Raw genomic sequence first — 24266 nt, forward strand, 5'->3', positions numbered from 1 at the left:
TTTGCCTCTGATCTTTTCCTTCAGCTGATGTTTCCTTGGAGGTTTCTTCACCCTGGAAGCAGGTAATTCACAGGCACAAATCCTTAGCTTGACTGGCCTACTTACTGTAGAAGAAAGGAAGGCGATGAACGCAGGAAAGAAACTCATGGACTTGGAGAACCGACTTGTGGTTGCCAAGGGGAAGGGGAGGGAGTGGGATGGACTGGGAGTCTGGGGTTGATAGATGCAAACTCTTGCATGTGGAGTGAGTGGATAAGCCATGACATCCTAATCTATAGCACAGGGAACTATATCCAGTCACTTATGGAACATGATGGAGGATAATGTGAGAAGAAGAATGTATATATATATATGTGTGAATGGGCCACTTTGCCGTACAGTGGAAATTGACAGAACGCTGTAAACCAACTAAAATGGAAAAAATAAAAATCACTTTAAAAAAAAAGAAAGAGATGAGGAGGAAGAGAGCAGGGCAGAGGCAGAGGAAGGGGGGCCTGCACTGGATTGCTTACTTCTGCAAGGTAGGTATTTCTAAGTGTCTACGACAGTAGTCCTCATCCTGGTTGCCCATTAGAATCTCCTGGGAAGCTTTTAACCAGATGCCAATGTCCTGACCCCGCTCCAGGGACCATGCTATAACTTGTCCAGGGGCCCCGAAGTCAGTACAATTTAAAAGCCCTCCAGGTGGTTCTCCTGGGTGGCCAGAGTTGAGAACTATCACTCTAATGCTTGGAGGACACAACAGGTGTCTGTGATACATCACCTGCCCTCAAAAGGCTTAAAGACTTAAATGGAGGGAGATCTCAGATAGGCCACCATGAGGTACAAAACTGCGGGGTGAGATCTGGTAGTACCTTGAAGAAACACAGGGCTCCAAGACCAGCTGGGAAGATCTCCTGAGCATGGGATGTGTGCTGGGCCTTGAAACAGAGCTGGGTTTTACTCACGTTCTCCCTCCTCATCCCCACCACCACACACCAATCTAGAGCTTTCTAAGTGGATTTCATTCTTAGGAGCTTCCATTTTCCCTCTCTCTCGTCTGTTCGCCCCCAGTTATGCCTTGAAATCATCAGCCCTGTCACATCACAACTCTGCCCAAGATCTAGGGAAGGCGCCTGAGAGCTCACAGAATAAAAGCCAAGCCATGGGCTCTTCCCAATTGGCCCAAGGCCCCTCTGTGAGCCTCACAGCCCACCCCAACCCAATATCTTACCTATTCATTATTAACTTTTGCTTTCTGAGCTAGAATAAACCTCATGATGACAAGCTCTGTTTCATCATTCGTAACCCCTCTGACTGGCAGAGCACCTGGCACAGAGTGAGTGATCAGTAAACATTTCCTAGATGCATGGAGGAAGGATGATTGGCAAGGAGGAATGGGCATTGGGAAGAAGAGCAAGAACAAGGGTAAGAAAGGGGAGCATGCACCTGTGTTTGGGTCTACAGACACCACAGAGTAGAACCAGCCGGCAGAAGTAGAGGCTGCCCTGGAAATAACTAAGGATCAGGGTGAGCAAACCATGTCAGGTCCTCATAGCAACAGATTGCAAGATTCGAACTCATACCTGTTAAGGCGTAAAAAATGCCCCAGGACCGAATGATCCAGGACTAAGAAAGGAAATCATATTTCTTTTCTTTTCTTTGTTTTTTTTTTTTTTTTTTTTGGCTGCACCTGCAGCATGCAAAAGTTCCCAGGTCTGGGACTGAACCTGAGCCACAGCAGTAACAACACCAGATCTTTAACGACTAGGCCACCAGGGAACTCCAAAATCATGTTTCTAAAACATAAGTAAGGAAGTATAATTTTAGTCACTGTACATAATTAGAAGATTAAATACTTGGAAAAATTGGTTTGTGTGAGGAATTGCAAACTGTAATTTGAGGGGGATAGATAGCTGGATGTTAGGGAATTATCTTCCACTAGAGGATTATTCAGAGCTCCTTATCCAAAAAATTGCAGGTACTTTATATCATAAAGTAGGAAAACCTGCTAACCTCTCTTTGAAACTATAGCTTCTCTGGATATATATATAATTTAAATAAAGGAGACTACTACTTCCCAGCATGCTTTCATATCTTATAGTGGTTGACAGGAGCATGGAGTCTGAAAAGAGATAATGTGAAATGTAACCATTACTGGTGAAAGACCTCGTCAGGCACAGATGGTGGAAAAAGAGACAAAGCCACCATCATTCTGCGAAAGAATGAAAGAAAACCAAAGGGTCAAATTCCCCAGAGTCCAGAAAATATACCTCTGTACTTCATTCAAATATCACTTAAAAAATTCTTTTGTGCCTTCTTTCCTAATCTCTGTTAACAATCCTGTTATTATCACAGCCTTCAAATGAAAACAAAATTTTTTTTTCCTTTTAGGGATGAACCTGTAGCATATGGAAGTTCCAAGACTAGGGGTTGAATTGGAGCTGCAGCTGCAGGCCTACACCACAGCCGGGGTCAACACTGGATCTGAGTCACATCTATGACCTCTGCTGCAGCTTGTGGCAACACCGGATCCTTAAATCACTGGCCAAAGCCAAGGATAAAACCCACATCCTCAGGGAGACAGTGTTGGGTTCTTAACCTGCTGAGCCACAACGGAAACTCCATCAAGTGAAAAGTTTGAATAATCTTTATAGTGGTAACAAATTCCTCAGGTGGACTCTTTTGAAAAGCATTCTGTTCTACAAACTGTCATAAATGTGTGAGTCTTTATGAAAAGACACTTCAACAGTTTTTTTCTTACCCATGCACTGACTTCCATCTGATAGAGCATTCAGACATAAGATCACCTTCGACCCTTATATTGAAAAATTAATTTCCTTTTGGAAAAATTGCTCTGAACTAATTAAACTTAATTTTAAAATATTTATCATATGCTTTCTTCATCCCAGGTACTGTATTTGATACTACAGAAGATACAAAGATGAAGAATTCCCACTTTCAAAGCAAAAGCAGCACGAAAAAAATGCTGGGTTGAATTGTGCCTTTGTCAAAAAAGGGCTGGATTCAAGTTTAAAATCACCTACTGCATGAGCTCTTAGCCTCAGTTCCCTCATGTGTAAATTGGAGAAAATAACATTTACCTACGGATTGTTTGCAAGCATTAATGGGGTAACCTATATAAAATACTTAAGTTGGTGCCTAGAACATAATAGGCATTCAAAAAAAGTAAGCTCCCTTCCTTTCAAGACATTTAAGATTTAGTTAAATAGGACTTGCCTTGGCTATATATGTTCTTGATGCCTGACTTACAAAATAGAACTTTGAAATTAACATCTGTACAAAATCCCTTATCATCAAATTTTAATGATTCATGTGAAATGTTAGGATAAATTAAATCTGTACATCACTCCTAATCTCATAGACCTAATAGAATGCCACTCATTTCCAAAGCAGGTTTGAGTCTTCGCTCCTTTCCTTCTTTATTTCCTCTGATGGTGATGCTAATGGGTGGTGAAGTGCCCCAAAGCCCAAAAGCAAGGAACAAGAAGAGAAATCCTGGACACAGCTGACGTAAACATTTAATTTCTAAAGAATCAAGCATTGATATTTACACAGGAGAATAGCTTGCTAGTTCCCCCAAATGGCTTCTATATTAGGACACAGGAAGTTGAGAAGAATTCAGGAGAGAAAGAGTCAGGTGAAGATGGAAAGCAAAAATGAGAACCAGGGAAATTTAACCGCGATTCCCCAATTCAAGTTACCCCGCAACAAAGCATCCTGGAAGAGAACCTAAAGGATATATGATTGGGAAAGATTGCCTTCTGTATTCTACCTTGGGAACTCAAAATAAATATTAGCACAGGCTAGGACTTATATGCTAATTCTATTAGTGTGTTTTAAAACTTTGTTAACAGTGTTAAGCTCAGCAATTCCCCAAATTGCTGAACACTAAATTTGCTCTGTGTATAGGAGTTGTATATGTACATGGCGGGGGGGGGACACACCTCATCCTGTGGAATTAATATGCATGCTTACAATTTAGAAAACCATTAGGTTCTTTCTCCACACCCTCTCCAGCTTTTGTTATCTGTGGATTTATTAATGGTAGTCATTCTGACTGGTGAGAGGTGGTATCTCATTGTAGTTTTGATTTGCATTGCATTCAATTAGCAATGTTGAGCATTTTTTCGTGTGCCTGTTGGCCATCTGTATGTCTTCTTTGGAGAAAAGTCTATTCAGGTTTTCTGCCCATTTTTCAACTGAGTTGTTCGTTTCTTTGCTATTGCGTTGTATAAGTTGTTGTATATTTTGGAGATTAAGCCCTTGTCTGTTGCATCGCTTGAAACTATTTTCTCCCATTCTGTAGGATGTCCTTTTGGTCTTTTTATGGTTTCTCTTTCCTGTGCAAAAGTGTGTAAGTTTGATAAGGTCCCATTGGCTTATTTTTGTTTTATTTCTATCGCCTTGGTAGGCTGACCTAAGAAAACATCTGCACGGTTATGTCAGAGAATGTTTTACCTATGGTCTCTTCTAGGAGTTTTATGGTGTCTTGTCTTATGTTTAAGTCTTTACACCATAGAACTTTCACATGCGGGGAGGCAGAAAAAAAAATCAAAACCACTTCATACCTACTAGGGTAGCTATAATTAAAAAGACAGATAGTCACAAATATAAGTGAGCTTGTGGAGAAATTGGAACACTTATACATGTTCATGGGAATGCAAATTTGGAGCAGCCAATTTAGAAAAGTTTGGACGTTCCTCAAAAGGTTAAATTTAGAGTTACTCTATGACCCAGCAATTCCACTACTAGGTACATACCCAAGAGAAATGAAAACACGTCTACACAAAAATGTGTGCAGAAATGTTTAGAGCAACATTATTTATAATAGCCAATATGTGGAATAAGCCAAATGTCCACCAACTGATGAGTGGATAAGTTTAAGGACGTGCTGTATCCATACCATGGAATATCCTTTGGTAATAAAAAGGAGTGAAGTATTTTTTTTTTGTCTTTTTTTTTTTTTTTTTTTTTGCTATTTCTTGGGCCGCTCCCGCGGCATATGGAGGTTCCCAGGCTAGGGGTCGAATCGGAGCTGTAGCCACCGGCCTACACCAGAGCCACAGCAACGTGGGATCCGAGTCGCGTCTGCCACCTACACCACAGCTCACGGCAGCGCCGGATCGTTAACCCACTGAGCAAGGGCAGGGACCGAACCCGCAACCTCATGGTTCCTAGTCGGATTCGTTAACCACTGGCCACGACGGGAACTCCTGGAGTGAAGTATTGATACACACCACAACATGGATGAATCTTGAAAACATTATGCCAGGAAACCAGACACAAAAGGCCACATATTATGTGAGTCCATTTACATGAAATGTCCACAATAGGCAAATTGATTCAAAGTAGGTTAGCGGTTGCCTAAAGCGGGGGCGGAGGTCCAGCGAAATGGGAATGATTGTTTATGGGCATGGAGTGTCCTTGTAGGGTGATGACATGTTCTAAATTTGATTATGGTGATGATTACACAACTCTGACTATATTAAAAACCACTTTGTTTTAAAAAGAAAAAAGAAAATCATTAGGTTATTGATTTCCCTTCTCTGCCACCCAAATGCTTTCTTGCTGCTTCTTCATATCTTTTCTTCACCCGAGAAAGCTACTTGACAAGAATTCCTGTTTTATGTTATGGACATAGAAATAACGGAATTCATTTTGCCTTTGAAAAGATGAGTGGTTGCAAAGGAAAAAACCTTCAAAACTAATTCCAGTGATCTCAAGAAAAGCAAAAACAACCAAAACTTTGTTTCAGAAACAAAGACTTTGTTCTGTTTCTGCCAGGACACTCTTAAGCCAAGTCTTCCAGTTTATTCTCAGGAGGTCAAAGTTACTCTACAATTAGAATAGAAACCATGAAGAAAATTGAATGCCACTTTTAGAGTACGATTATGCTTTAACGTGGACCTATTTTGTCTTTTAGCGTTTTTGTTCTAAAGAATAGCGATTTCTGGTAATAATATTGGCATTTTGAAAACAGGTGTTCCAAAAAGCAGATTACTTTTCATATTTTCATCTCTTCATTATAAATATATCTTTAGGAGTTCCCTTCATGGTGCAGTGGTTAACGAATCCGACTAGGAACCATGAGGTTGCAGGTTCGATCCCTGCCCTTGCTCAGTGGGTTAAGAATCCGGCGTTGCCGTGAGCTGTGGTGTAGGTTGCAGATGCGGCTCGGATCCCGCGTTGCTGTGGCTCTGATTCGACCCCTAGCCTGGGAACCTCCATATGCCGCGGGAGCGGCCCAAGAAATACCAAAAAAAAAGACAAAATAAATAAATAAATAAATATATCTTTACACGAATCCTGGGTGCTCTGAGAAACACTTATTTGATAAACTATGAAATGCTATAGTAGCACAATAAATTCAAAGGGAAATGCAGTAATTGTTTTATAGCTAGTAAAATGTTCAATAAGTATTATTTTTTACAACATAAGGGGTATTTCAGAGAGTAAGAATAAAGTTCTTTTTGAATTAAAAAGACACCTGTTCTAAATTTTTATTAAGATCATTCCCCTGCATCAAGCTTGATAATCCCGCACTCAATCTACACAAAGGTACATACATAAGGTATATATTATATACATGCAAATATAGGTATATATTGTATGTATATATATGTATGTGTATTTAATATATTTCTAAGAATATAGTATCATGGTTAACAAAATTATTGCTACTAAGATATTATGAAAGTAGGGGATTAGAGGGAAAAAATTGTTTTACTAAATGTAGTTTTCAGTCAAATGTCCTAGAAAGCGTTATTTAAAAAACACATTAATTCACATAAAATATCTGCTCTATTAAGTAACCATTCTCCTGAATCACCTTCTTGAACAGTTCAGGAATTTTGCAATGGCAGTCTGTGCTGCAAAGTGTAAATTCTCCCAAGAAAGTTGTGTTTTTTTTTTCCAAAAAGTTTTGAACAAGTTTGAAATGAAATGTCTTTGTGCTTACATTTTCTTATATAACAGCCTGGCCTTTTCCCATATTATTTCACTGCTTAGGGGCATGTTTCTCTGGGTCTGGTCTTTATCTGTGTTGAAAAGGTTTTCAAGAAGCATCTGAAAGTCTCCTTTTTCTCCCCCACACCACAGGCTTCACCAGAAGCTGGCAGAGAGAAAAGCCGGAGAAGCATTAGCTGCTGTTGGATTGACCTGGCGGAACTAAAGACAGCAAATGTAAAATAGAAAAGATTTTAAATTGGTGGTTAAACAAACAAACAAAAAACAAACCAATAATCCTGCATTATCTCAAATCCATGTTTAACAAGGGTGTGTGTGTGTGTGTGTGTGTGTGTGTGTGTGTATCCATGCTCCTTTCAGTGGATTACAAAGTCATCAGGAAATAGCTACCAAGGAGAGTGGTAACACGAAGATATTTCAAACCCAACACTTCCAAAATGGAACTCATTATTTCTCCCTTAAAACTCCTCTTGTGTTTCGTATTGTTAGGACTATTATCTTAGATGCTCAAAATAGAAAGCTCAAAGCTCTGCTTTGACTGCTCTAGTTCCCCCTGCTTCCTTATCCACTCAGGCACTACTGATCCATATCCAGGGCATCTGTCAATCCCACCCGCTTTGCACCACCCACATCAGTTTCCAACTACACTCTTGGGACAGCCACCTGACTGGCCTCGGATTATAACCGCTACCTCTTCACACCATCATCCCACTGCTAGAGCCATCCTGCTAGAGCATACATTTGTTCCTAAAGCAATCCTGCTGCAATTTTTTGGTGGTCCTCGAAATAGTCACATGCATTCCAGTATTACCAGATGCCAGTCATTGTAAAAAAGCTTTACACCTATTACCTTACTTTCTCTTCATGACCATCCTATGAGATGGGCACAACTATTACTGGCACTTAGAGAGGAGAAAATAAATGCATACAGAATTTATATAGCTTGTTCATGGTCACTGGAATGGCAGATGGCAGAACCAGTGTTCGTCTCAGATTGTCAAAGGCCCTTGACTGCTCCATGATAAACCTTTCCTCCATCTGATTCCCAAATTACCCTCCAGTCTCTTTTGCAAGGAGCTCATAGACTGTGACGTTCTCACAGTCAGTGACTGCACATCAGAGTTGAAAGCTCTTTAGCCCACTGGATAGAAGTTAAGGTGAGGGCTCAAAGGCTCTCGAAGTCACCACCTCCCTCCATATGAGTGCACCTCTTATGACCCACAGGGTAACAGAAATATCCAAAGCAAGGAAAAATTAGCCCACTACATGTTGCAGAGCTTCTTACAATACTCTGTGCCTGTAGGATACAGGATCACATTTCAAACCATTGCTTTGCAGATATCAATCGCACACTACTAATCAGCTCTGCCTCAGCATCTCTCTCCACAGTTCATTCATGAGAACCACTTGATGAAGGCCAGGCAGAGAAGTAGTAAAGAGACACAAGTGTGGGGACAGAATAACGTGCAGGGCAGTTGCCATCATGGACTTTTTTTTATAAAGGACCATCCATCTGAGTTGTTATGGAACTTATAAGAAGAGATAGTTATATTGAAAAAAAAAAAGAGGAATAGTTTAGATATTGCTAAAATTGCCCTGTCATATTCCACATACACTATTTGATAAATATTTTATTGTTATTCCAGGAAAAGCTTTTAAAGAAATACATAAGCCAGCAATTATGGGCAAGGGATGTCTCCTTCTCAGAGATAGTAGGCAGGTCAGCTCTTTGCTTCTAAGGATGGTGTGGACAGACTCACAATGGGATGCTTGCTGAAATCTACACACAAACATGGAAAGAGCCAGAGTCCCTTCCTTATTTGTTTTTTTTAAATTCGATAAATTTTACTATATTTATAGTTGTACAACCATCATCACAATCTAATTTTAAAACATGTCCATCCCAACTTCTTTGTTAACAGAAAACACACCCAAGTGTCTCAGCCTCTGTGTGATTTGAATAAATCAGAGGCACTTGGCTTATGTGAACCCATTGTTGCATTTCTGTCTAACAAATTATCCAAACCCCAACACAGAAAGCCCTTCATCCCAGCACAGAAAGCCCTGCTGGAAGAAGGCCTGGCTCCTCCTAAGTTGGTCCAATCATTAGAACTGGTGCTCAGCTCTGAACTTACTGGCTTTTGTTATCAAGGCCTAAATCTATTTCTGGTTGGAAAAATTTAGGCAGGTATTCAACATCATTATCTTGTTTAAATCACATTGGAAAAACTGCAGTACTCTAAGTTAACTGGGCGTTTTGGTATAACGTTAAATATATTTCGAGGGGTTTTTTTGGGGGGCCACTTATGAGAACCATCTTAAATGTCTTCCTTACAGGGAATAGAGTTTATTGAAGAGGGGTGTGTGTGTGTGTGTGTTTGTGTGTGAGAGAGAGAGAGAGAGACAGATGTTTACATTGCCATGCTATAAGACAGGCTGCTTATATCATCAAGAAATTACATGAAAAGTGATCATTGACAGCCAAGTAACCATTATAAGAAAGGTGTTATTTCTACAATATTCAAAAGATGTCATTTAAAAGCCTATTATTCCACCCATAGATATAATATCTATATTTGGGATTCCACCTAAAATTTGAAATGATCTAGAAATTGCCACTTTAAAAGCCACTTGACACAGTGCATAAATATTCTTAAATGTGTCATGAGAAGGGGTGTTTTATTAATGGCGTTTAAAAGCATAAACAAATATAAGTAAAATTGTGACAACACTTATCCCCCAAGCTATAGTTAGCCAAAAAGTAAATCATAAACCTTAGCATTTTTTTTAAAACCTACAGAAAGGCTGCTGCGCAGTACTTTCTTTTTTTCTTAAATGGCCTTTAAATAAATATATGAGTCAGTTAAGAAAGGCATTTACTTGAATTAAAGTGATAATTCTGCCAGGACGTCAGTATAATTAATTGTGGGTGGCAGAAGTTTTAAATGAGGCTAAATTAGGGATTCAAGTTTATTTATTTATTTTTTACTCACTCTACTGCTGTAATTAGAGAAGCTTTTGGTTGATCTTGAAATTGTGCCTTGTCATGGAATATCATACCTGTGTGCTTTTAGGACAAGCCCTACGGCATATTTTTTTAATGATTGAGATGGGGGGTTAATGCATATGCATCAGTCTAGCCTCTTCCTACTACTACTATGCACACACACACACACACATACAAACCCTAATACGTGTTTCTTTCACAGCCTCAACATTCATCCCTAATAAGGTACTGTTCCAATTTATTTCAATGCCGTCAATGTCAAACGCAAAATTATTTTAGTCACAGACTTTTACTCCTGATAAGTGATTTCACAAAAGAACTCAAAATACTCTCCCTTCAACATCTCTGCTTGCCTGCACTAACCTGTGTCGAGGATGGAAACAGCTACATTTCATAAACAAATATGTTTTACTAAAAATGGGTGGTCTTATCATACAGAATGTATTTTAAAGGATGTATCCTCTTAGCAGAGCTGACCGGTCTCAGGCTCTGTGGGGCACCACTGTAAAACTGGTATCTGCTGAATGACTGAACTAAGAATGCCTTTCAGGAGGCAAAGAATCCATAACAGGTTTGGGAGATTCTGTGTTTAGCATCAGTACCGCAATGGGGAGTAAACCCATCGTGTGTATCTTCTAAAAGTTCAACACAGCAAAGAAAAAAAGAAAAAGTTCTGCGTGAGAAGTAACTGCATGCTAATCATTTGATTGACATAAGAATACTTCCGTAGCCACTGATGTCTAGCTGTCAAGTAAAGATATTGACAACAAATACATTTTTAAAAGGTACATGATTGGCCACTCATGTCTGTGTTCCGAAATTAAAATACTGGAGCATACTGGCACAGCCCCTACATCGCATTCTTACAGGAAGACTAAGTGTCAGCCACAAGAATTCCTCTGCTCTTAACAGTCTGCACAACGTAATGTTGAAAAAGCATTTCTGTTCAGCTCATTAACACATCTACCTTTTGCCCCCTGCCCTTAGTCATAGTTTTATCATTAACTCTATGCCTTTTTCACCCACTCCTCTGAGCACAAAAGGATCAAACAGCACGCATTCGGCAGCCGAAATAGCAGTGCAGGTTTCTAAAAGGTGAATGTGGAATTACAACCTGCATCCCCAATTCCTGAACTTCAAAGCAAACCCTAATTGCCTTGTCGACAATGCAGCAGGGTTAACGCATCTCACATCTCCCGGTCTTGGAACATTTAGGTACAGAATAAGACCAACAAACAGGCAAACCTTGTGCAGCAAAAGATGCAGACTGCCACTGAGCCCAGAAGCTATGAAGGATTACATGCTCGCTTTACCTACCGGCATTGTCCATGTCTCAGTAGCGGTGAGGCGAGTTCTGGAGCCTGGCAGCTGGGAAGCCCCGGCTCTTCTCCTGGCTAACGAAGCACCCTGCCCTTCTGCTGATTATCAGTCCTTGCTGGCACACAGAGCATACTTCATGCACTGTCTGCAGGAGACACCGCCAGGAAATTTATATCTCCAAGGATGACAAACAGCCATTAGCTCCATTACAGGCTGATTAAGAGAGACTGAGCCTATCAAGTGGATACTTGAATCCACTGGGGTTTTCACCTCTGTTCCAAGCAAAGGAGGAAAAAAAAAATCACTGCAATGTTGAGAGTATTGCACATTTCTGAAAAGCAGTGAACATGCTATGCAGAACACAATGCTTTTCCAAAAGATGCCAGAGCAAGCGTGAGCAGGAAAAGGCACAGATAATGAAAAGGTAAAGAGAAATTTTAAAAATGAGATAAATTATTATCCTTTTTTTGGGGGGGGGTACTAATCTAAATGTGGTCCAGCCTTTATCACCAACATCAGTGGATGACTGGGCAACTTTTCAATTTGAAATTTTAAAGTTTATTTTTGGTTATTGTTGTTGTGTTAGGGGTGGGCAAGGAATAGCAGATCAAACATGTTAAGATAAAGGCAACCTTTAATATTTCTGCTGTAAATAAATGCTGACAACTGAGCATTTTCATTTCACTTTGGTTATGTTTTCATCCTGACTAGTCTTTCTATTTCTGATCAGAATTTCTGCCCACCTCTGCTAACAGAAATTCAAAGGGATTGCACTAAATGTCACTAATAACACAAGAATTAATTGTCAAAAGACTTCAGGGGACCCTACAGTATGTTACCATCTGTAGCCATCTAAAGTAACAGAAATCTAAGGATCAAGGAAAATGCATTTGCTAGCACAAGAATGCCCATTCCACTCCTTTTCTTTAATTTAGCTCTAGAAAGATGACCCGCAAAGACACTTCTGGGGTCAGGGTGCTGAAACAGTCCTGGGCCATGCCCCGAGGCTGTTGTGACATTAGAATCAGGGGAAAGTGCAAATCTGTTTACTGCATTTACTCTGACGTAGGAAAAAAAAAAAGTATAATGGCCTCATTTGGCCTATGACACAATGATTCCATAGTACAGTGAGGCTCTACAGGTTTTGCACTCTGACAAGTTCTTAAACAGTTTTGGTGTTATTAGACACCTAGTGTTGTTAAATTTTATAAAGCAATTCACTTATTTAGTATTTATTTATGCCTAGTGACAGACAACTTGAAAATTATTTACAATCTATTTCAACAGCTTCTAAGTGGCTTCCCCCCCCTTCACCACCACTCCCCTTCAGCCATGCCCACAGCATAAGGAAGTTCTCAGGCCAGGGATCGAATCCTAGCCACAGCTACAACTGCAACGCTGGATCCCCAACCCACTGCACCAGGCCAGGAATTGAACCCTCGATTCTGCAGCAACCAGAGCCACTGCAGGAGGATCCCTTTTTTCTCTTTTGTCTTTTTAGGGCCGCACCTGTGGCATATGGAGGTTCCCAGGCTAGGGGTCAAACTGGAGCTATAGCTGCCAGCCTACACCACAGCCACAGCAATGCAGGATCCAAGCTGTGTCTGCAAACTACACCACAGCTCATGGCAACGCCAGATCCTTAACCCATTGATCGAGGCCAGGGATTGAACCCTTGTCCTCATGGATACTAATCGGGTTCATTAACCACTGAGCCACATCGGGAACTCCTGCAGTCAGATCCTTAACCCACTGTGCCACAGTAGGAACTCTCAAGGGTTTTTGCTTTTTTTTGTCATCAAATTCTCTTATAGACTTGAGGTCCCTATATTCTAAGATGCTTCATTTATGATGTAACAGGAATATTTTTCTCAAAGTTGCATTTTTCAGTGATTTTGCCCTAAGATTTTTATCTCCATTATTTTACTTTTGCCACACAAATTGAAGGATACATCACTCTATTAATTTCGGAAAAACATTCTTCATATGTTTTTGAAAATTGCTTTAATCCCAGAAGACTGAAATTACTGTGGCTTCCATAACTCATTTACTTGCCCTGATTAAGACTGCCAACTACCCAGGATGAGTGTCATCAGGAGAAAATCTAGGGCAAACTCACCATTAAAAAAAAAAAAAAAGAGGAGGAGTTAGGGAAATACAAAAGCCAGAAGAGAGAGAAGATATATCATGAAGTCTGAGATTCTGGGTAAGGAATAGCTAAGAAGTGTTATCCATTGGCAGTGCATACCGACTAATAGGAATATATTTATGCTCTCTTTGCACACCGTTCAAAATGCAACTCGATTATTTTTATGAATGCAATCAGTCCCCAAATTACAGATGGATTGTGTCCCAAAAGTTTGTTCTGTTGGTGATTTGAAAAACACCTTTTCTCATTAACACCAGTTAGGATCCAAGGACAGACCATTAAACGCTGTCTAACTCATGGTTTATATAAGATCTGCCGTCTCTTATACACAATGATAAAATCCAGCAGGTTCTGAGAATCTTTTTGTTTGTTTATTAAAATTTGGCTCCAAAATGCATTTGGTGTCGCAACCTGACTTGAAGTGATATGAGGCTATTTAACATTTTAACTTACCTCACTTAGAGTGAATAACATGTTCTGCTCCAGTAATTTTTAGGTTATAGGTCTGGGAATCTGTCCAGACCCTGCCAAGGATGATACATAATATGCAGAATATACATGATATGACCTTTTAAAATGGAAACATCGAGAATTTGGAAACACACCTGATCCCAAGGGATTCCGATGGGGGAGTAGGGTCCCTCAGGACATTTTTACAATTTAAAGCGGTAGACAATCACCCTTCCTGCTCTTTCCCCACAGGACCGTCCTTCCTTATCTAGGAACTCCCAGTCCGCCTCTCTCACCTGCTAGGACCTGAACGTCTCTAACTACTGATGCGGTAGGAGATGAACGAGGGGTAGGCAACATAGAAAGATGTCTAGAAATAAGGAAACAAACGTTGAGGGTCTATTCAGAACCAGGCCATTTAAAAACTGAACAAATTGCCAAGGACACATCGGCTTCACCTCTCCCTACTTACCACCAGTGCACCACAGCCCTGACCCGGCATCAGAAGCAGCCAGCACAACACTGGATAGGTACAATGAATGGAATTTTTTCCTAAGCTCCAAAGAGACTCCACTACCTTCCTTAACTTAATTCAGACCCACATGTAATAGACTTTAGTAGGGAATGCCTGAATAGAAACTGCTCACCGGGCCATTTCCAACTGTCCCAGAGATGGTGTATGGCAGACCAGCAGCATGAATAAGCCTAATATTGTACATCAGGTTTTAAAATGGATTTAGTTCCAGTTGGTATTAACCCTCCCATCTATATATTCCTCAGCATTCTTAGAACTGAGGCTAGTGGTAATCTGAAGTATCTGCCTCCAAAATACTCTCAGTGCTTTCCCACCTGCAGAAAGAAGGCTACACCTGTCACGGGCTGGGTTTTTAAAGAATGGTTTGCCGGTGGTAAGGGGTTTGTGACTCCAGGCTTGGTCAGCTGAGGCAGCCAAGGCAAGGCTACCAGTGGCGCCTAGCACCTTCCAATGTAATGCCAAGCACCTGGTGATAACCTAGCCATGATCATCTTTCTCTAAAAACATCTATGAGTAATTCTCCCTCTCAATTCCAAAGAGAAAAAGAATGTCTCGGCTTCCTAGAAAAGTTCTGCTTATTTCATATTATTTCCCTCCCTATCCACTTTTATTGTGATATAATTGACATAGCACTGTGTATCTTTAATGTGTACAGCATAATAACTTGACTTACATATATTCGGAAAGGATAACCACAGTAAGTTTTATTAGCATTTATCATCTCCTATAGATAACAAAAGAAAAAAAGTTATTTTATTTTTTCCTGGGGATGAGAACTTGGGTCTACTCTTGGACAACTTTCATGGTAGCTATAGTTATGATTTGTAATTTATCTCCTGGTACTTGTTTATCTTATAAATGGAAGTGTGTACTTTTTACATTGTTTCACATTATTTCTCAACTTTCCTAGAAGAGCTTTCATATGTGGAGGACCCAGGGAAGAACTGGCAATCATGCTCTACTTTTTCTGACTGGAACCCGAGCCCACGTGGTCCAGAGGCGGCTCAGATGGAGGCTGTGCACTAGAGGCAGAAGTGTTTTTCCAAGAGGTGGAGCAATTCCAGAACTGAAGGCTACAAATATCATGATTTGGTTTTCAGGGGACCAATTGGGATCCTTCTGTACAAAGCTAGACTCTGTCCCTGTGACTAGAAGAATCAGAGAATGAATTGCCCACGTGGGTGGGCATGTTGTTGGGCCAGCAGGTCTCTGGGACACCCTGATCAGCCTGTCATTTCTTCTTGATTCATCCAAAGAAATAAAGAAGTGCTGAAAATATTGGCTACCAATTAGGAAGTAGTCAAGCTTGCTCTCAGGTGTACTGGAAAACCCATTTCGAAAAGATTCTCGCCACTGTTTTACACAAATGGCTGTGGGATACCTACAGATGGTTTCAATAACAAAACACTTGGATCTATAAACTCTCCTAAGTCCTAAAGCCAATCTCTGAACTATATATATAAAAAAAAAAAAAGTTCATAGGACAAAGTTCTGCAACAGATAGTATTTCCAGGAAGATTTGGGCAGAAAAACATTAGATGTTTATCTAATGTCATATTATCTGGATTTTAGGACATACTTCACTTGACATGCCTTTGTGTTTGATTGTCCCTAAACATTCTCTGTTTCAGATTTCTCTCCTATTGTAGGGCTGGGTCTCCTGAATTACTTGTTAACATTTGCTTCTCTTTCCTTATATTATGTCTTCTACTTACACAGACTTAGATGACATCTTAATGCAGGGGCCATGAAGCTTTTCAGCCGACTCAGAGCTTCACCCGGCATCTAGAGCTTAATGAAGTGACAGCCATCAGATGGTCTTCTGATATGTTTGGACTTGTGGTCCAGGTGGTTTGGTGAGTCCATGACTGAATACCACCCCTCTGCTCCAAACACATAGCCATGATAGATAAAATGTTAAATACGTTAAGTCACAGCTGGGCTTGAAAAGCTAGAGAGCCAATCCCTTGAATTAGAAAGAAGTGGAAAGCTCGAAGCACTGACTGAGTTTCTGCTGGGCCCTGCTGTGCTCGAGGGGCAAAAGCAGAGGCTGGAGGCCAGGTGCTTGGTTCCTATGTGGTGATGGATTTAAAAGAGCTCTGCTGAAGAAAGGATGGGTCAGAGTCAGGCTCTGTTTGAATGGGGCTCCCTGGCTTAAGAAAGGAAATTGAAAAAAAAGGACTGTGGTGTTCCCACTGTGGCTCAGTGGTTTATGAACCCACTAGTACCCATGAGGATGTGGATTCGATCCCTAGCCTTTGTGGGTTAAGGATCTGGCTTTGCTGTGTGCAGTGGTGTACACTGGAGACACGGCTTGGATCCCTTGTTGCTGTGGCTGTGGCCTGGGCTGGTAGCTGCAGCTCTGATTTGACCCCTAGCCTGGGAACTTCCATTTGTTGCCAGTGTGGCCCTAAAAAGAAAAAAAAAAAAAAAGGCAAAAAAATGCCTGCTGATGTATTTCCAGAAACCAAGGCTCTATAAAGCCCAGATGGGCAAAGGGATGATAAACCCTCACAATGAAGAACAAAATAAGCTTCATGCTGCCTCCCTCAATACTACGTCTGTAGATTCCCTTACGATAGAGTGGGAGCCCCCAAAAGTCATTAGAAGACCTGACTCTAGACTGGAGGACCAAATGGCCAAGGTGGAAGCAACTTCAACCCATAAAACTCAGAGAGGAAGAGAGTCAAAACCAAAACCAGGGAGGCAAACAATAAAAACCACCACCAACAAAAAAGACCTTTTGCTTAAAATGAATGTACAAGCTGAACTCCAAAATTAAAACTGCTCATTTCTCTAAAAGCAAGTAAATAAAATAACCCATACAATAGGATTTCAATCTTGGGGATATCAATGTTATGGAAGTTTCGTAAAGATTTTTTAAGAGCTATGTTCATCAAAGAGATAAGTGAAAGGATGACATCTATCAAAAACAAATAGAAAAATAGGAAATGAAAACAGGTGGCTATGAGACAAGACTAGATGGATATGGAAAATGACTTACAGGAAATCTTGGAAATGAAAGAGAGTCATGACATTTAGATCAACATCTCATCAGCAATCACAGATGCCAGAAGACAAGAGGCTGAAAGAAAATAAATATTGACCTTGAATGGTATATCCAGCTCCTCTTCCATTCATGAGTAAACCACTGACACGTTCATAGTTAGATACAGACTAAAAATTACTAAAGGATGCAATTTAGTAAGATGAAAAGTAAACCCAGAGAGAAGGCAAAGGATAATAAACAACGATGAGTAAGAAGCTGATGTATTTGTATACTTAAATATTGCTTATGAAATAATAATTTTATAATTCACCAAAATATTTGTAAAAAGAGGTCAAATGGGGTAAAACAGAGCAAAATAAGGGGAGATGTTCAATGACGGCTTAAAGTGTCAAATGAAAAAAGGAAGCAGTGAGTAACTTTAGATTTAGATTTTAAATTGGTAGATGAATTTAGTTACATATGCTTTTTACAAATTAAGAATGACCACTAAAAGAATAGAAATAATTGGTTACTTAGATCAAGTCACTACAATTGACTGAATTGCACACCAAGAAGGTACAAAAAGATCCACTGTTCTGAGGGAAGAAAATACTAGAATGTCTATTAATATTTCTTTTTGTATAAAATATAAATTATTAAGCTATAATACTACTTAATATACAGATTTCCTTTGCCCATTCACTTTTCTATATGTCAGACTTGAAACATACAATAAATAGTTCCATATCATAAAGCTGATACAAATTATGAAACTGAATTCTCAATTTGGTTTTAAAAGCTTCCAGATCAAGAATTTCAGTGGATAGTCAACTCCTTTGCTAAAATACAATGACGGAACACATGCTAATCAGTTTTCAAGAATAACCAAAGACAATAGGGGAGAAAGCCATTTACTAGATGAATTTCAACCAAGAGTTTTGCATGAAAAGTTGATGGGACTGAATTTGCTATAGCAAGTTCAGTCAATGGTGCACTTTTTCAAAGAGACATCTTTTTCACTCTGATTGCCACTGAAACCAGACAGCACAATAAATCATTGAGAATCAAACACTGGACTTGCTACTTCTTGAAGCATTAAACCAATATTTAAAAAAATAATGACGCATGGCATGGGAGCTCCTGTTGTGGCTCATGGGTAAGGAATCTGACTAGTATCCATGAGGATGTGGGTTCAATCCCTGGCCTCACTCAGTGGGTTAAGCAGCGCTGTTGCAAGCTGCAGTGTAGGTCACAGATGTGGCTTGGATCCCGCATTGCTGTGGCTGTGGCATAGGCTGGCAGCTGTAGCTCTGATTTGACCCCTAGCCTGGGAACTTCCATATGCTGCAGGTTCGACTCTAAAAAGAAAACAACCAACAGCAACAACAAAAACTCTGAAAACAATGATGCATATGCAATCACTGACTTCATTAAAAAATTAATAATTTTGTCCATGGAATTTTGTCTTATTAACCTAATAAGCTTTCATTGTTTTTGAAATATTGCTTATTTCACCTTGATCTTGGTTTTTAAAGTGTTTTGTTTTTATGCTACATAATATACATGATGTATTAATAAGTAGCCTACATACATAATTTCTAAATTAGAATGTGCTAATTTTTTCTGATTTAGATTGCTGTAGCACCCTTTTTGCAAGCCATCTGTGGCACAAACTCCTTCCATGCAAATTCTGATTGCTCTTTCTAATTCTACTCTGTGTTTGCTTTTGTGTTTGGGGTTTTTGTTTGTTTGTTTGATGTCCTGCTGTTGTTACCATGGTTGAAGACTGTATCTCTCTCTCTGCTGGTCCCTGAGCTCTCATTTACTGTCCTACTCAATCACTAGATCACTTTCCTTCCATCATTCAAGAATTACATCCTTCTCACTTTGTCTATGAAACTTTTCTCAACAAGCTAGAAGCTCATGAAACTTCCAGGACTCCACTTTCATTCCACAAAATAAATTGGTGTTTGGTTTGTTCATACTAACATTTTACTTGATTCATTGTAAGAAAAGTTCTGTGTGTTTATCACTATATTTTTTCTTATTTTAGTATATTTTTCCTTATTATATTTTGGACCCAAAGGGTAGCACTCTTTTTATTATTGTTGAGCATGGAAATACAATTTCAGAAGACCTGAGTTAAAATCCTAATTTTACTCACAAGCTAGGTATCCCTCTGTGAGTTTTTAGATACTGAGAGACAAATGGCCCTATGATAGAGCCAAGGTAACCAAGATCTCAGCCTTGTCTTCCAAACCCTTCACAACCCTGATTTGACCACACCCAGTCCCCTCATTAAGCCACCTTGACTCCTCTTCCAAACCTTCCCCCAATTTGTTTCCCTTCCAACCACTCCCCTGACATCTCAACAGATGCCCAGTCCCTGTGTCTCAGAGGAGAGATGCTAGGTGTGAGGCCCTCTCTTTCCTGAACCCTCACCTCTTACTGTGATCAGCCAAGAATTTCCCAAATGTATTTCACCTGGCTTCCCCCACTCCTGCTCTTTAAGGTATAACTCTTTATTATTTTATTATTTTTTTCTTTTTATGGCTGCACCTGCAGTATATGGAGGTTCCCAGGCTAGGGGTTGAGTCAGAGCTGCAGCTGCTGGCCTACACCACAGCCACAGCCACGCCAGATCTGAGCCCCATCTCTGACCTATGCCACAGCTCACGGCAACGCTGAATCCTTAACCCACTGAGCGAGGCCAGGAATCGAACCCACATCTTCATGGACACTATGTCAGGTTCCCAAACCCACTGAGCCACAATGGGAACTCCCAAGGTTTAACTCTTAGAACTCCCAATAGATTTAATGCTCATCTGACCACAATTTGGGGAAAGCTGATTAAAAAGAAAATGGGCCTTTAGTACAAGTGTTTTTCTTTTTTTTCCCCTCTTGCATGGTTTAGGCACTTAATGTCTGCTGCGTGATTGCTGAAACACTATAAAGAAGACAGGTTTCCAAGTGAGTGTCCAGGGGAGGTGGTCCTGAACACAGAATCCCTCTTTAGTCACAAAAATGAAAGCCTAGGAAGGTATTTCTCTACAGTAACAATACAAAAGAAAGAGAGAATAAAGGATCATCGGGACCCAGGAGGACCTCTGATGGAACTTACCCAACAATGAATCTCAAAGTGAATGCATGGGTGACTAGAAAGCTAAAACGAGCCCATCTCAGCGAAAGAAATACAAAGAAACATGACAAAGTCACAGAGAGCTGGTTCCTTATATGGAAGGTATATTTAATTTTTCTAACAAAACCAATAAACCTGAGGGCACTTGGCAAAGCAAATCCTGCCGTCTAACTGGGATGTCTCAGGTGTAAACCTAGTGTGCCCTAGCCCCAGAAATCTGGCTCAGCACAAACTTGAAAGCAGACCTCTGAGGGGGAAGCTTGGCATTGGCTTGGCCCTGCAAAGGCATGTCTGGAGAAGCTCTGGTCACAATGAAAGCAGGTCATCAGAGAAGGGTCTGATGTTGCTGCAGAGGTTCAAGTCCCTGGTGTTACACAGGTTTAATCTCTGGCCTGGGAACTTATATGTGTTGTGGGCATGGCCAAAAAAAAAAAAAAGGAAGAAAAAAAGAACTCATAAGAAATTTTGTATCTAAGTTCCCAAGAAGGCCTTTCCCCAGATAATTCTGACTTAAGGATACCACCAACTGGACTGATTGGCTTTCTTGCTTCTCTTACAGACCTGTCACCAAGAACTGACCCCTGTATCTGAGTCCTGCAGAAGCTCACATGTTTGGAGTAGTGCTCATTTACCAGGCGTTGTGGGCTAATTCTTTTCTTATACATTGTCTTAATTAAGCCTAACAAAAAGATCGAGTTTGGTACTATTATTATTACCATTTTATAGAGGGAAAAACTAAGGAATAGAGAGGTTAAGAAACCTGCCTCAGGTTGCTCAAATGGTAGATCTGGATTCAAACCCAGGTTTTTTTAATTGTAGTAACCCTGATTGTGACTTAGGCATTCTAAAGTTTCTATCAGAAATGTCAAGGCTCAATATACGGTTCAAGTCTTTTTTTTTTTTTTTTTTTTTTTTCCTTAATGGCCACACATGCAGCATATGGAAGTTCTTGGGACAGGGATTGAATCCAAGCCACAGCTGTGACCTATGCCACAGTTGCAGCATCCCTGGCTTCTTCAACCCGCTACATGGGACCAGGGATCAAACCTTCACCTCCATAGCAACCCTTGATGCTGCAGTCAAGTTCTTAACCCAGTGTGCCATAATGGGAATTCCTCAAGTTCTTTTTATAATAACTTACTTTGTTGGACTCCCAATTTAATGTCAAAGAATAACCTCTCTCTCTTTTTTTTGTCACTTTACTCTTTAATGACCATGAAAAAGAATCAATGATAGTAGTTTTATAACAAGCTCTTAAGCATTGTATATACATCTAACTGATGTTTGGAAGAATATGGCCATTTCCATTAGTTATTTTTTTAAATTTATTAAGCTGTAGTTGCCTTACAATATTGTGTTAGTTTCAAGTGTTCAGATTCTGTTTCATTACAGGTCATTAAAGACATTGAATAGAACTCACTGTGCTATACAGTAAACCCTTGTTTATTTTATATATAATGGTATGTTTCTATTAATCCCATACTCCCAATTTATCCTTCCCCCTCCCCTTTCATTTTTGGTAACCATAAGGTTATTTCTTCCATGAATAATTTCTTTTAAGGCTGTAGGTTTCTGTCTCAGTTTGACCAATAAAGTGTTAAAAGCCAAACTTTTCTGCCTTGCCAAAACAGAAATTTCTTGGTCTTCAATAATACTCAATAGTATTAATAGGAAAATAAACATAGTAGAATTTCTGCCTAAAAAGAGACAGATAAGCCTCTTTCTAAATTACAGGAGAGAGCTGCATTCAGAAATTATTTCTGAAGGGAGACTAAATTATAAATCTATAAGTTACAACAGAATGATATATGCTTACCATTATCCAGATCAATTTATCACTTTCAGTATTTTTAAAAATAGTTTTCAGGAACTTTCCACATACTTTATTATGGCCAACATATATATATATTGAGTCGGCAGCAATACAACCAGGTCACTGGAATGGAGAAGAAGGCAGGTGTCTGATTCGGTGCTGAGCCATTGGCAAAAGAGACTCCATCCATCATCCAAAAAGATGCCTTGTTGCTTAAAGGGCAGTTACAGATGCTTGTGGATGAGTCGACTGTTATAAAACCAGCAAACAGGGGGGAAAAAAAAACCTGATTCACAGAATCAGCTCCAGAAATATACAGCCTCAACAAGTTCTCCCCACAACTCCTCACTTAGCTGAAAGCATGATGGGTGCCCACTCGAACCAGATAACAAGTTTCCCTCAACTGACAGATGGCTGGCAGGTGCGTGCTGGCTGACTGGAGGCAGCCTGCCACCCAAACTCACAGAGATGACTCTCTTTGGCAGGCTTGAAGAAAGGGTCAGACGACTGTTTTCTTAGATGAACAATCAAGGGCTGCCAACTGGCAGTCTAATCAAATCTGACCCATGAACACGACCATTTGGCCAGACCAGACCTCAGATGTTTTAGATGAAACACAAGCCCTCAGTTTTCCAAAGTCCCCACCACTCCTTATTGTATTACACCAAGTGTACACACAAAAGCGACCTGCCTGGCTCCTGAAAGCACAGTGGTGCCCAAGTAGTGAGTGGACTGATCCCTTTCAAATTCTATCCTGAATCATGTTCTAGAAAGAAAGGGTGTCCTATTTCAATTACCTGTACAGCTTGGAAAAGTGGAAATGTTTAGGCTGGATCTTTTTTTTTTGGTGTGTGTGTGTGTGTGTTATTTTTTTTTTGTTTTCCCGCTGTACAGCATGGGGATCAAGTTATTCTTACATGTATACATTTTTCCCCCACCATTTGTTCTGTTGCAATATGAGTATCTAGACATAGTTCTCAATGCTACTCAGCAGGATCTCCTTGTAAGTTTATTCTGAGTTGTATCTGATAATCCCATTTGTGTGTGTGTGTGTGTGTGTGTGTGTGTGTGTGTGTGTGTGTTATTTATTTATTTATTTTAGCCTGGATCTTAATGAGCTGTTTCTACAGGCTTGCAAGGGAAATACCACTTTGCAACCCCCCCCCCCAAATTTCCTTCATGAGATACCTTCCTGGGATTCATGCAACAAAGTGTCCTGGGCTCTACGTGACTTAAATTTAAATTGCTAAACATTTCTTTAGTTCCCAGATGTTTCCTAACTTGGATAATTGCTTATCAAACATGTCATCTACTACAAGATACGGTCCATGAAAGGGGAGATCTGGTTAGTGGTCTCAATAGCTCTGAAAACAGTACTAAGTGCTTAGCAATTATTTTTAGAATGAATACATGACCAGACAGTGATGGGTGGAAATATATATTGTGGCCCAGGCACAGAGATTTCACCCACAGGAGAATCCCACCATGCCTCAAAGCCATGGTCACTTTTTTTTTTTTTTTCACTCAGTCATCACAGTCTGCCTGATCTCTTTCAAGGGCTCAACAAAAATTTAGTTTTCTTCTACAAAAGTACACTTTACCATCTGTTAGTAAAAAACGGGTAAAACTAATACTTACTTAGCCTTCAGAGCAATTGGGGAAATGCCTCTTTTTCTCCATGCTGCTTTTATCTCCTTATCCAGGCACTCATTGAAGAAAGAAGCAAGCTACCTGAGTTTCTCATATCACCCAGGGTACCGAGAGCAAAGTGCTGCACACACAGAAGGTAACTGATAAACGCCTGGCTGAGTTAACTGGGGACTAAGTTCTCAGACTTTCCCCACTAAAACCATTGTTCTAAGGGATTAAGGGATAAGATCCTATCCAAAGTTAGT

At 40.1% G+C, this 24266-nt stretch overlaps 1 protein-coding gene across 3 annotated transcripts in view; it reads right to left on the reverse strand.

The window, feature by feature from the left end:
• The window catches only part of PHACTR2 (phosphatase and actin regulator 2), a 284512-nt gene that overhangs the window by 194085 nt on the left and 66161 nt on the right, over positions 1-24266 (reverse strand). Inside the window, exon 1 of one of the 3 annotated variants that reach the window (XM_021087161.1) lies at positions 11294-11443. The exons of the other annotated variants lie outside the window; for them this stretch is intronic. Within the exon in view, the coding sequence (XP_020942820.1) occupies positions 11294-11306 (13 nt within the window). The 5' untranslated portion in view covers positions 11307-11443. Of the gene's footprint in view, positions 1-11293; positions 11444-24266 lie in introns of those variants that run through there. 3 annotated transcript variants of the gene reach the window in all.

This window comes from Sus scrofa, chromosome 1 (assembly GCF_000003025.6).
Source record: "Sus scrofa isolate TJ Tabasco breed Duroc chromosome 1, Sscrofa11.1, whole genome shotgun sequence".
NCBI lineage: Eukaryota > Metazoa > Chordata > Mammalia > Artiodactyla > Suidae > Sus > Sus scrofa.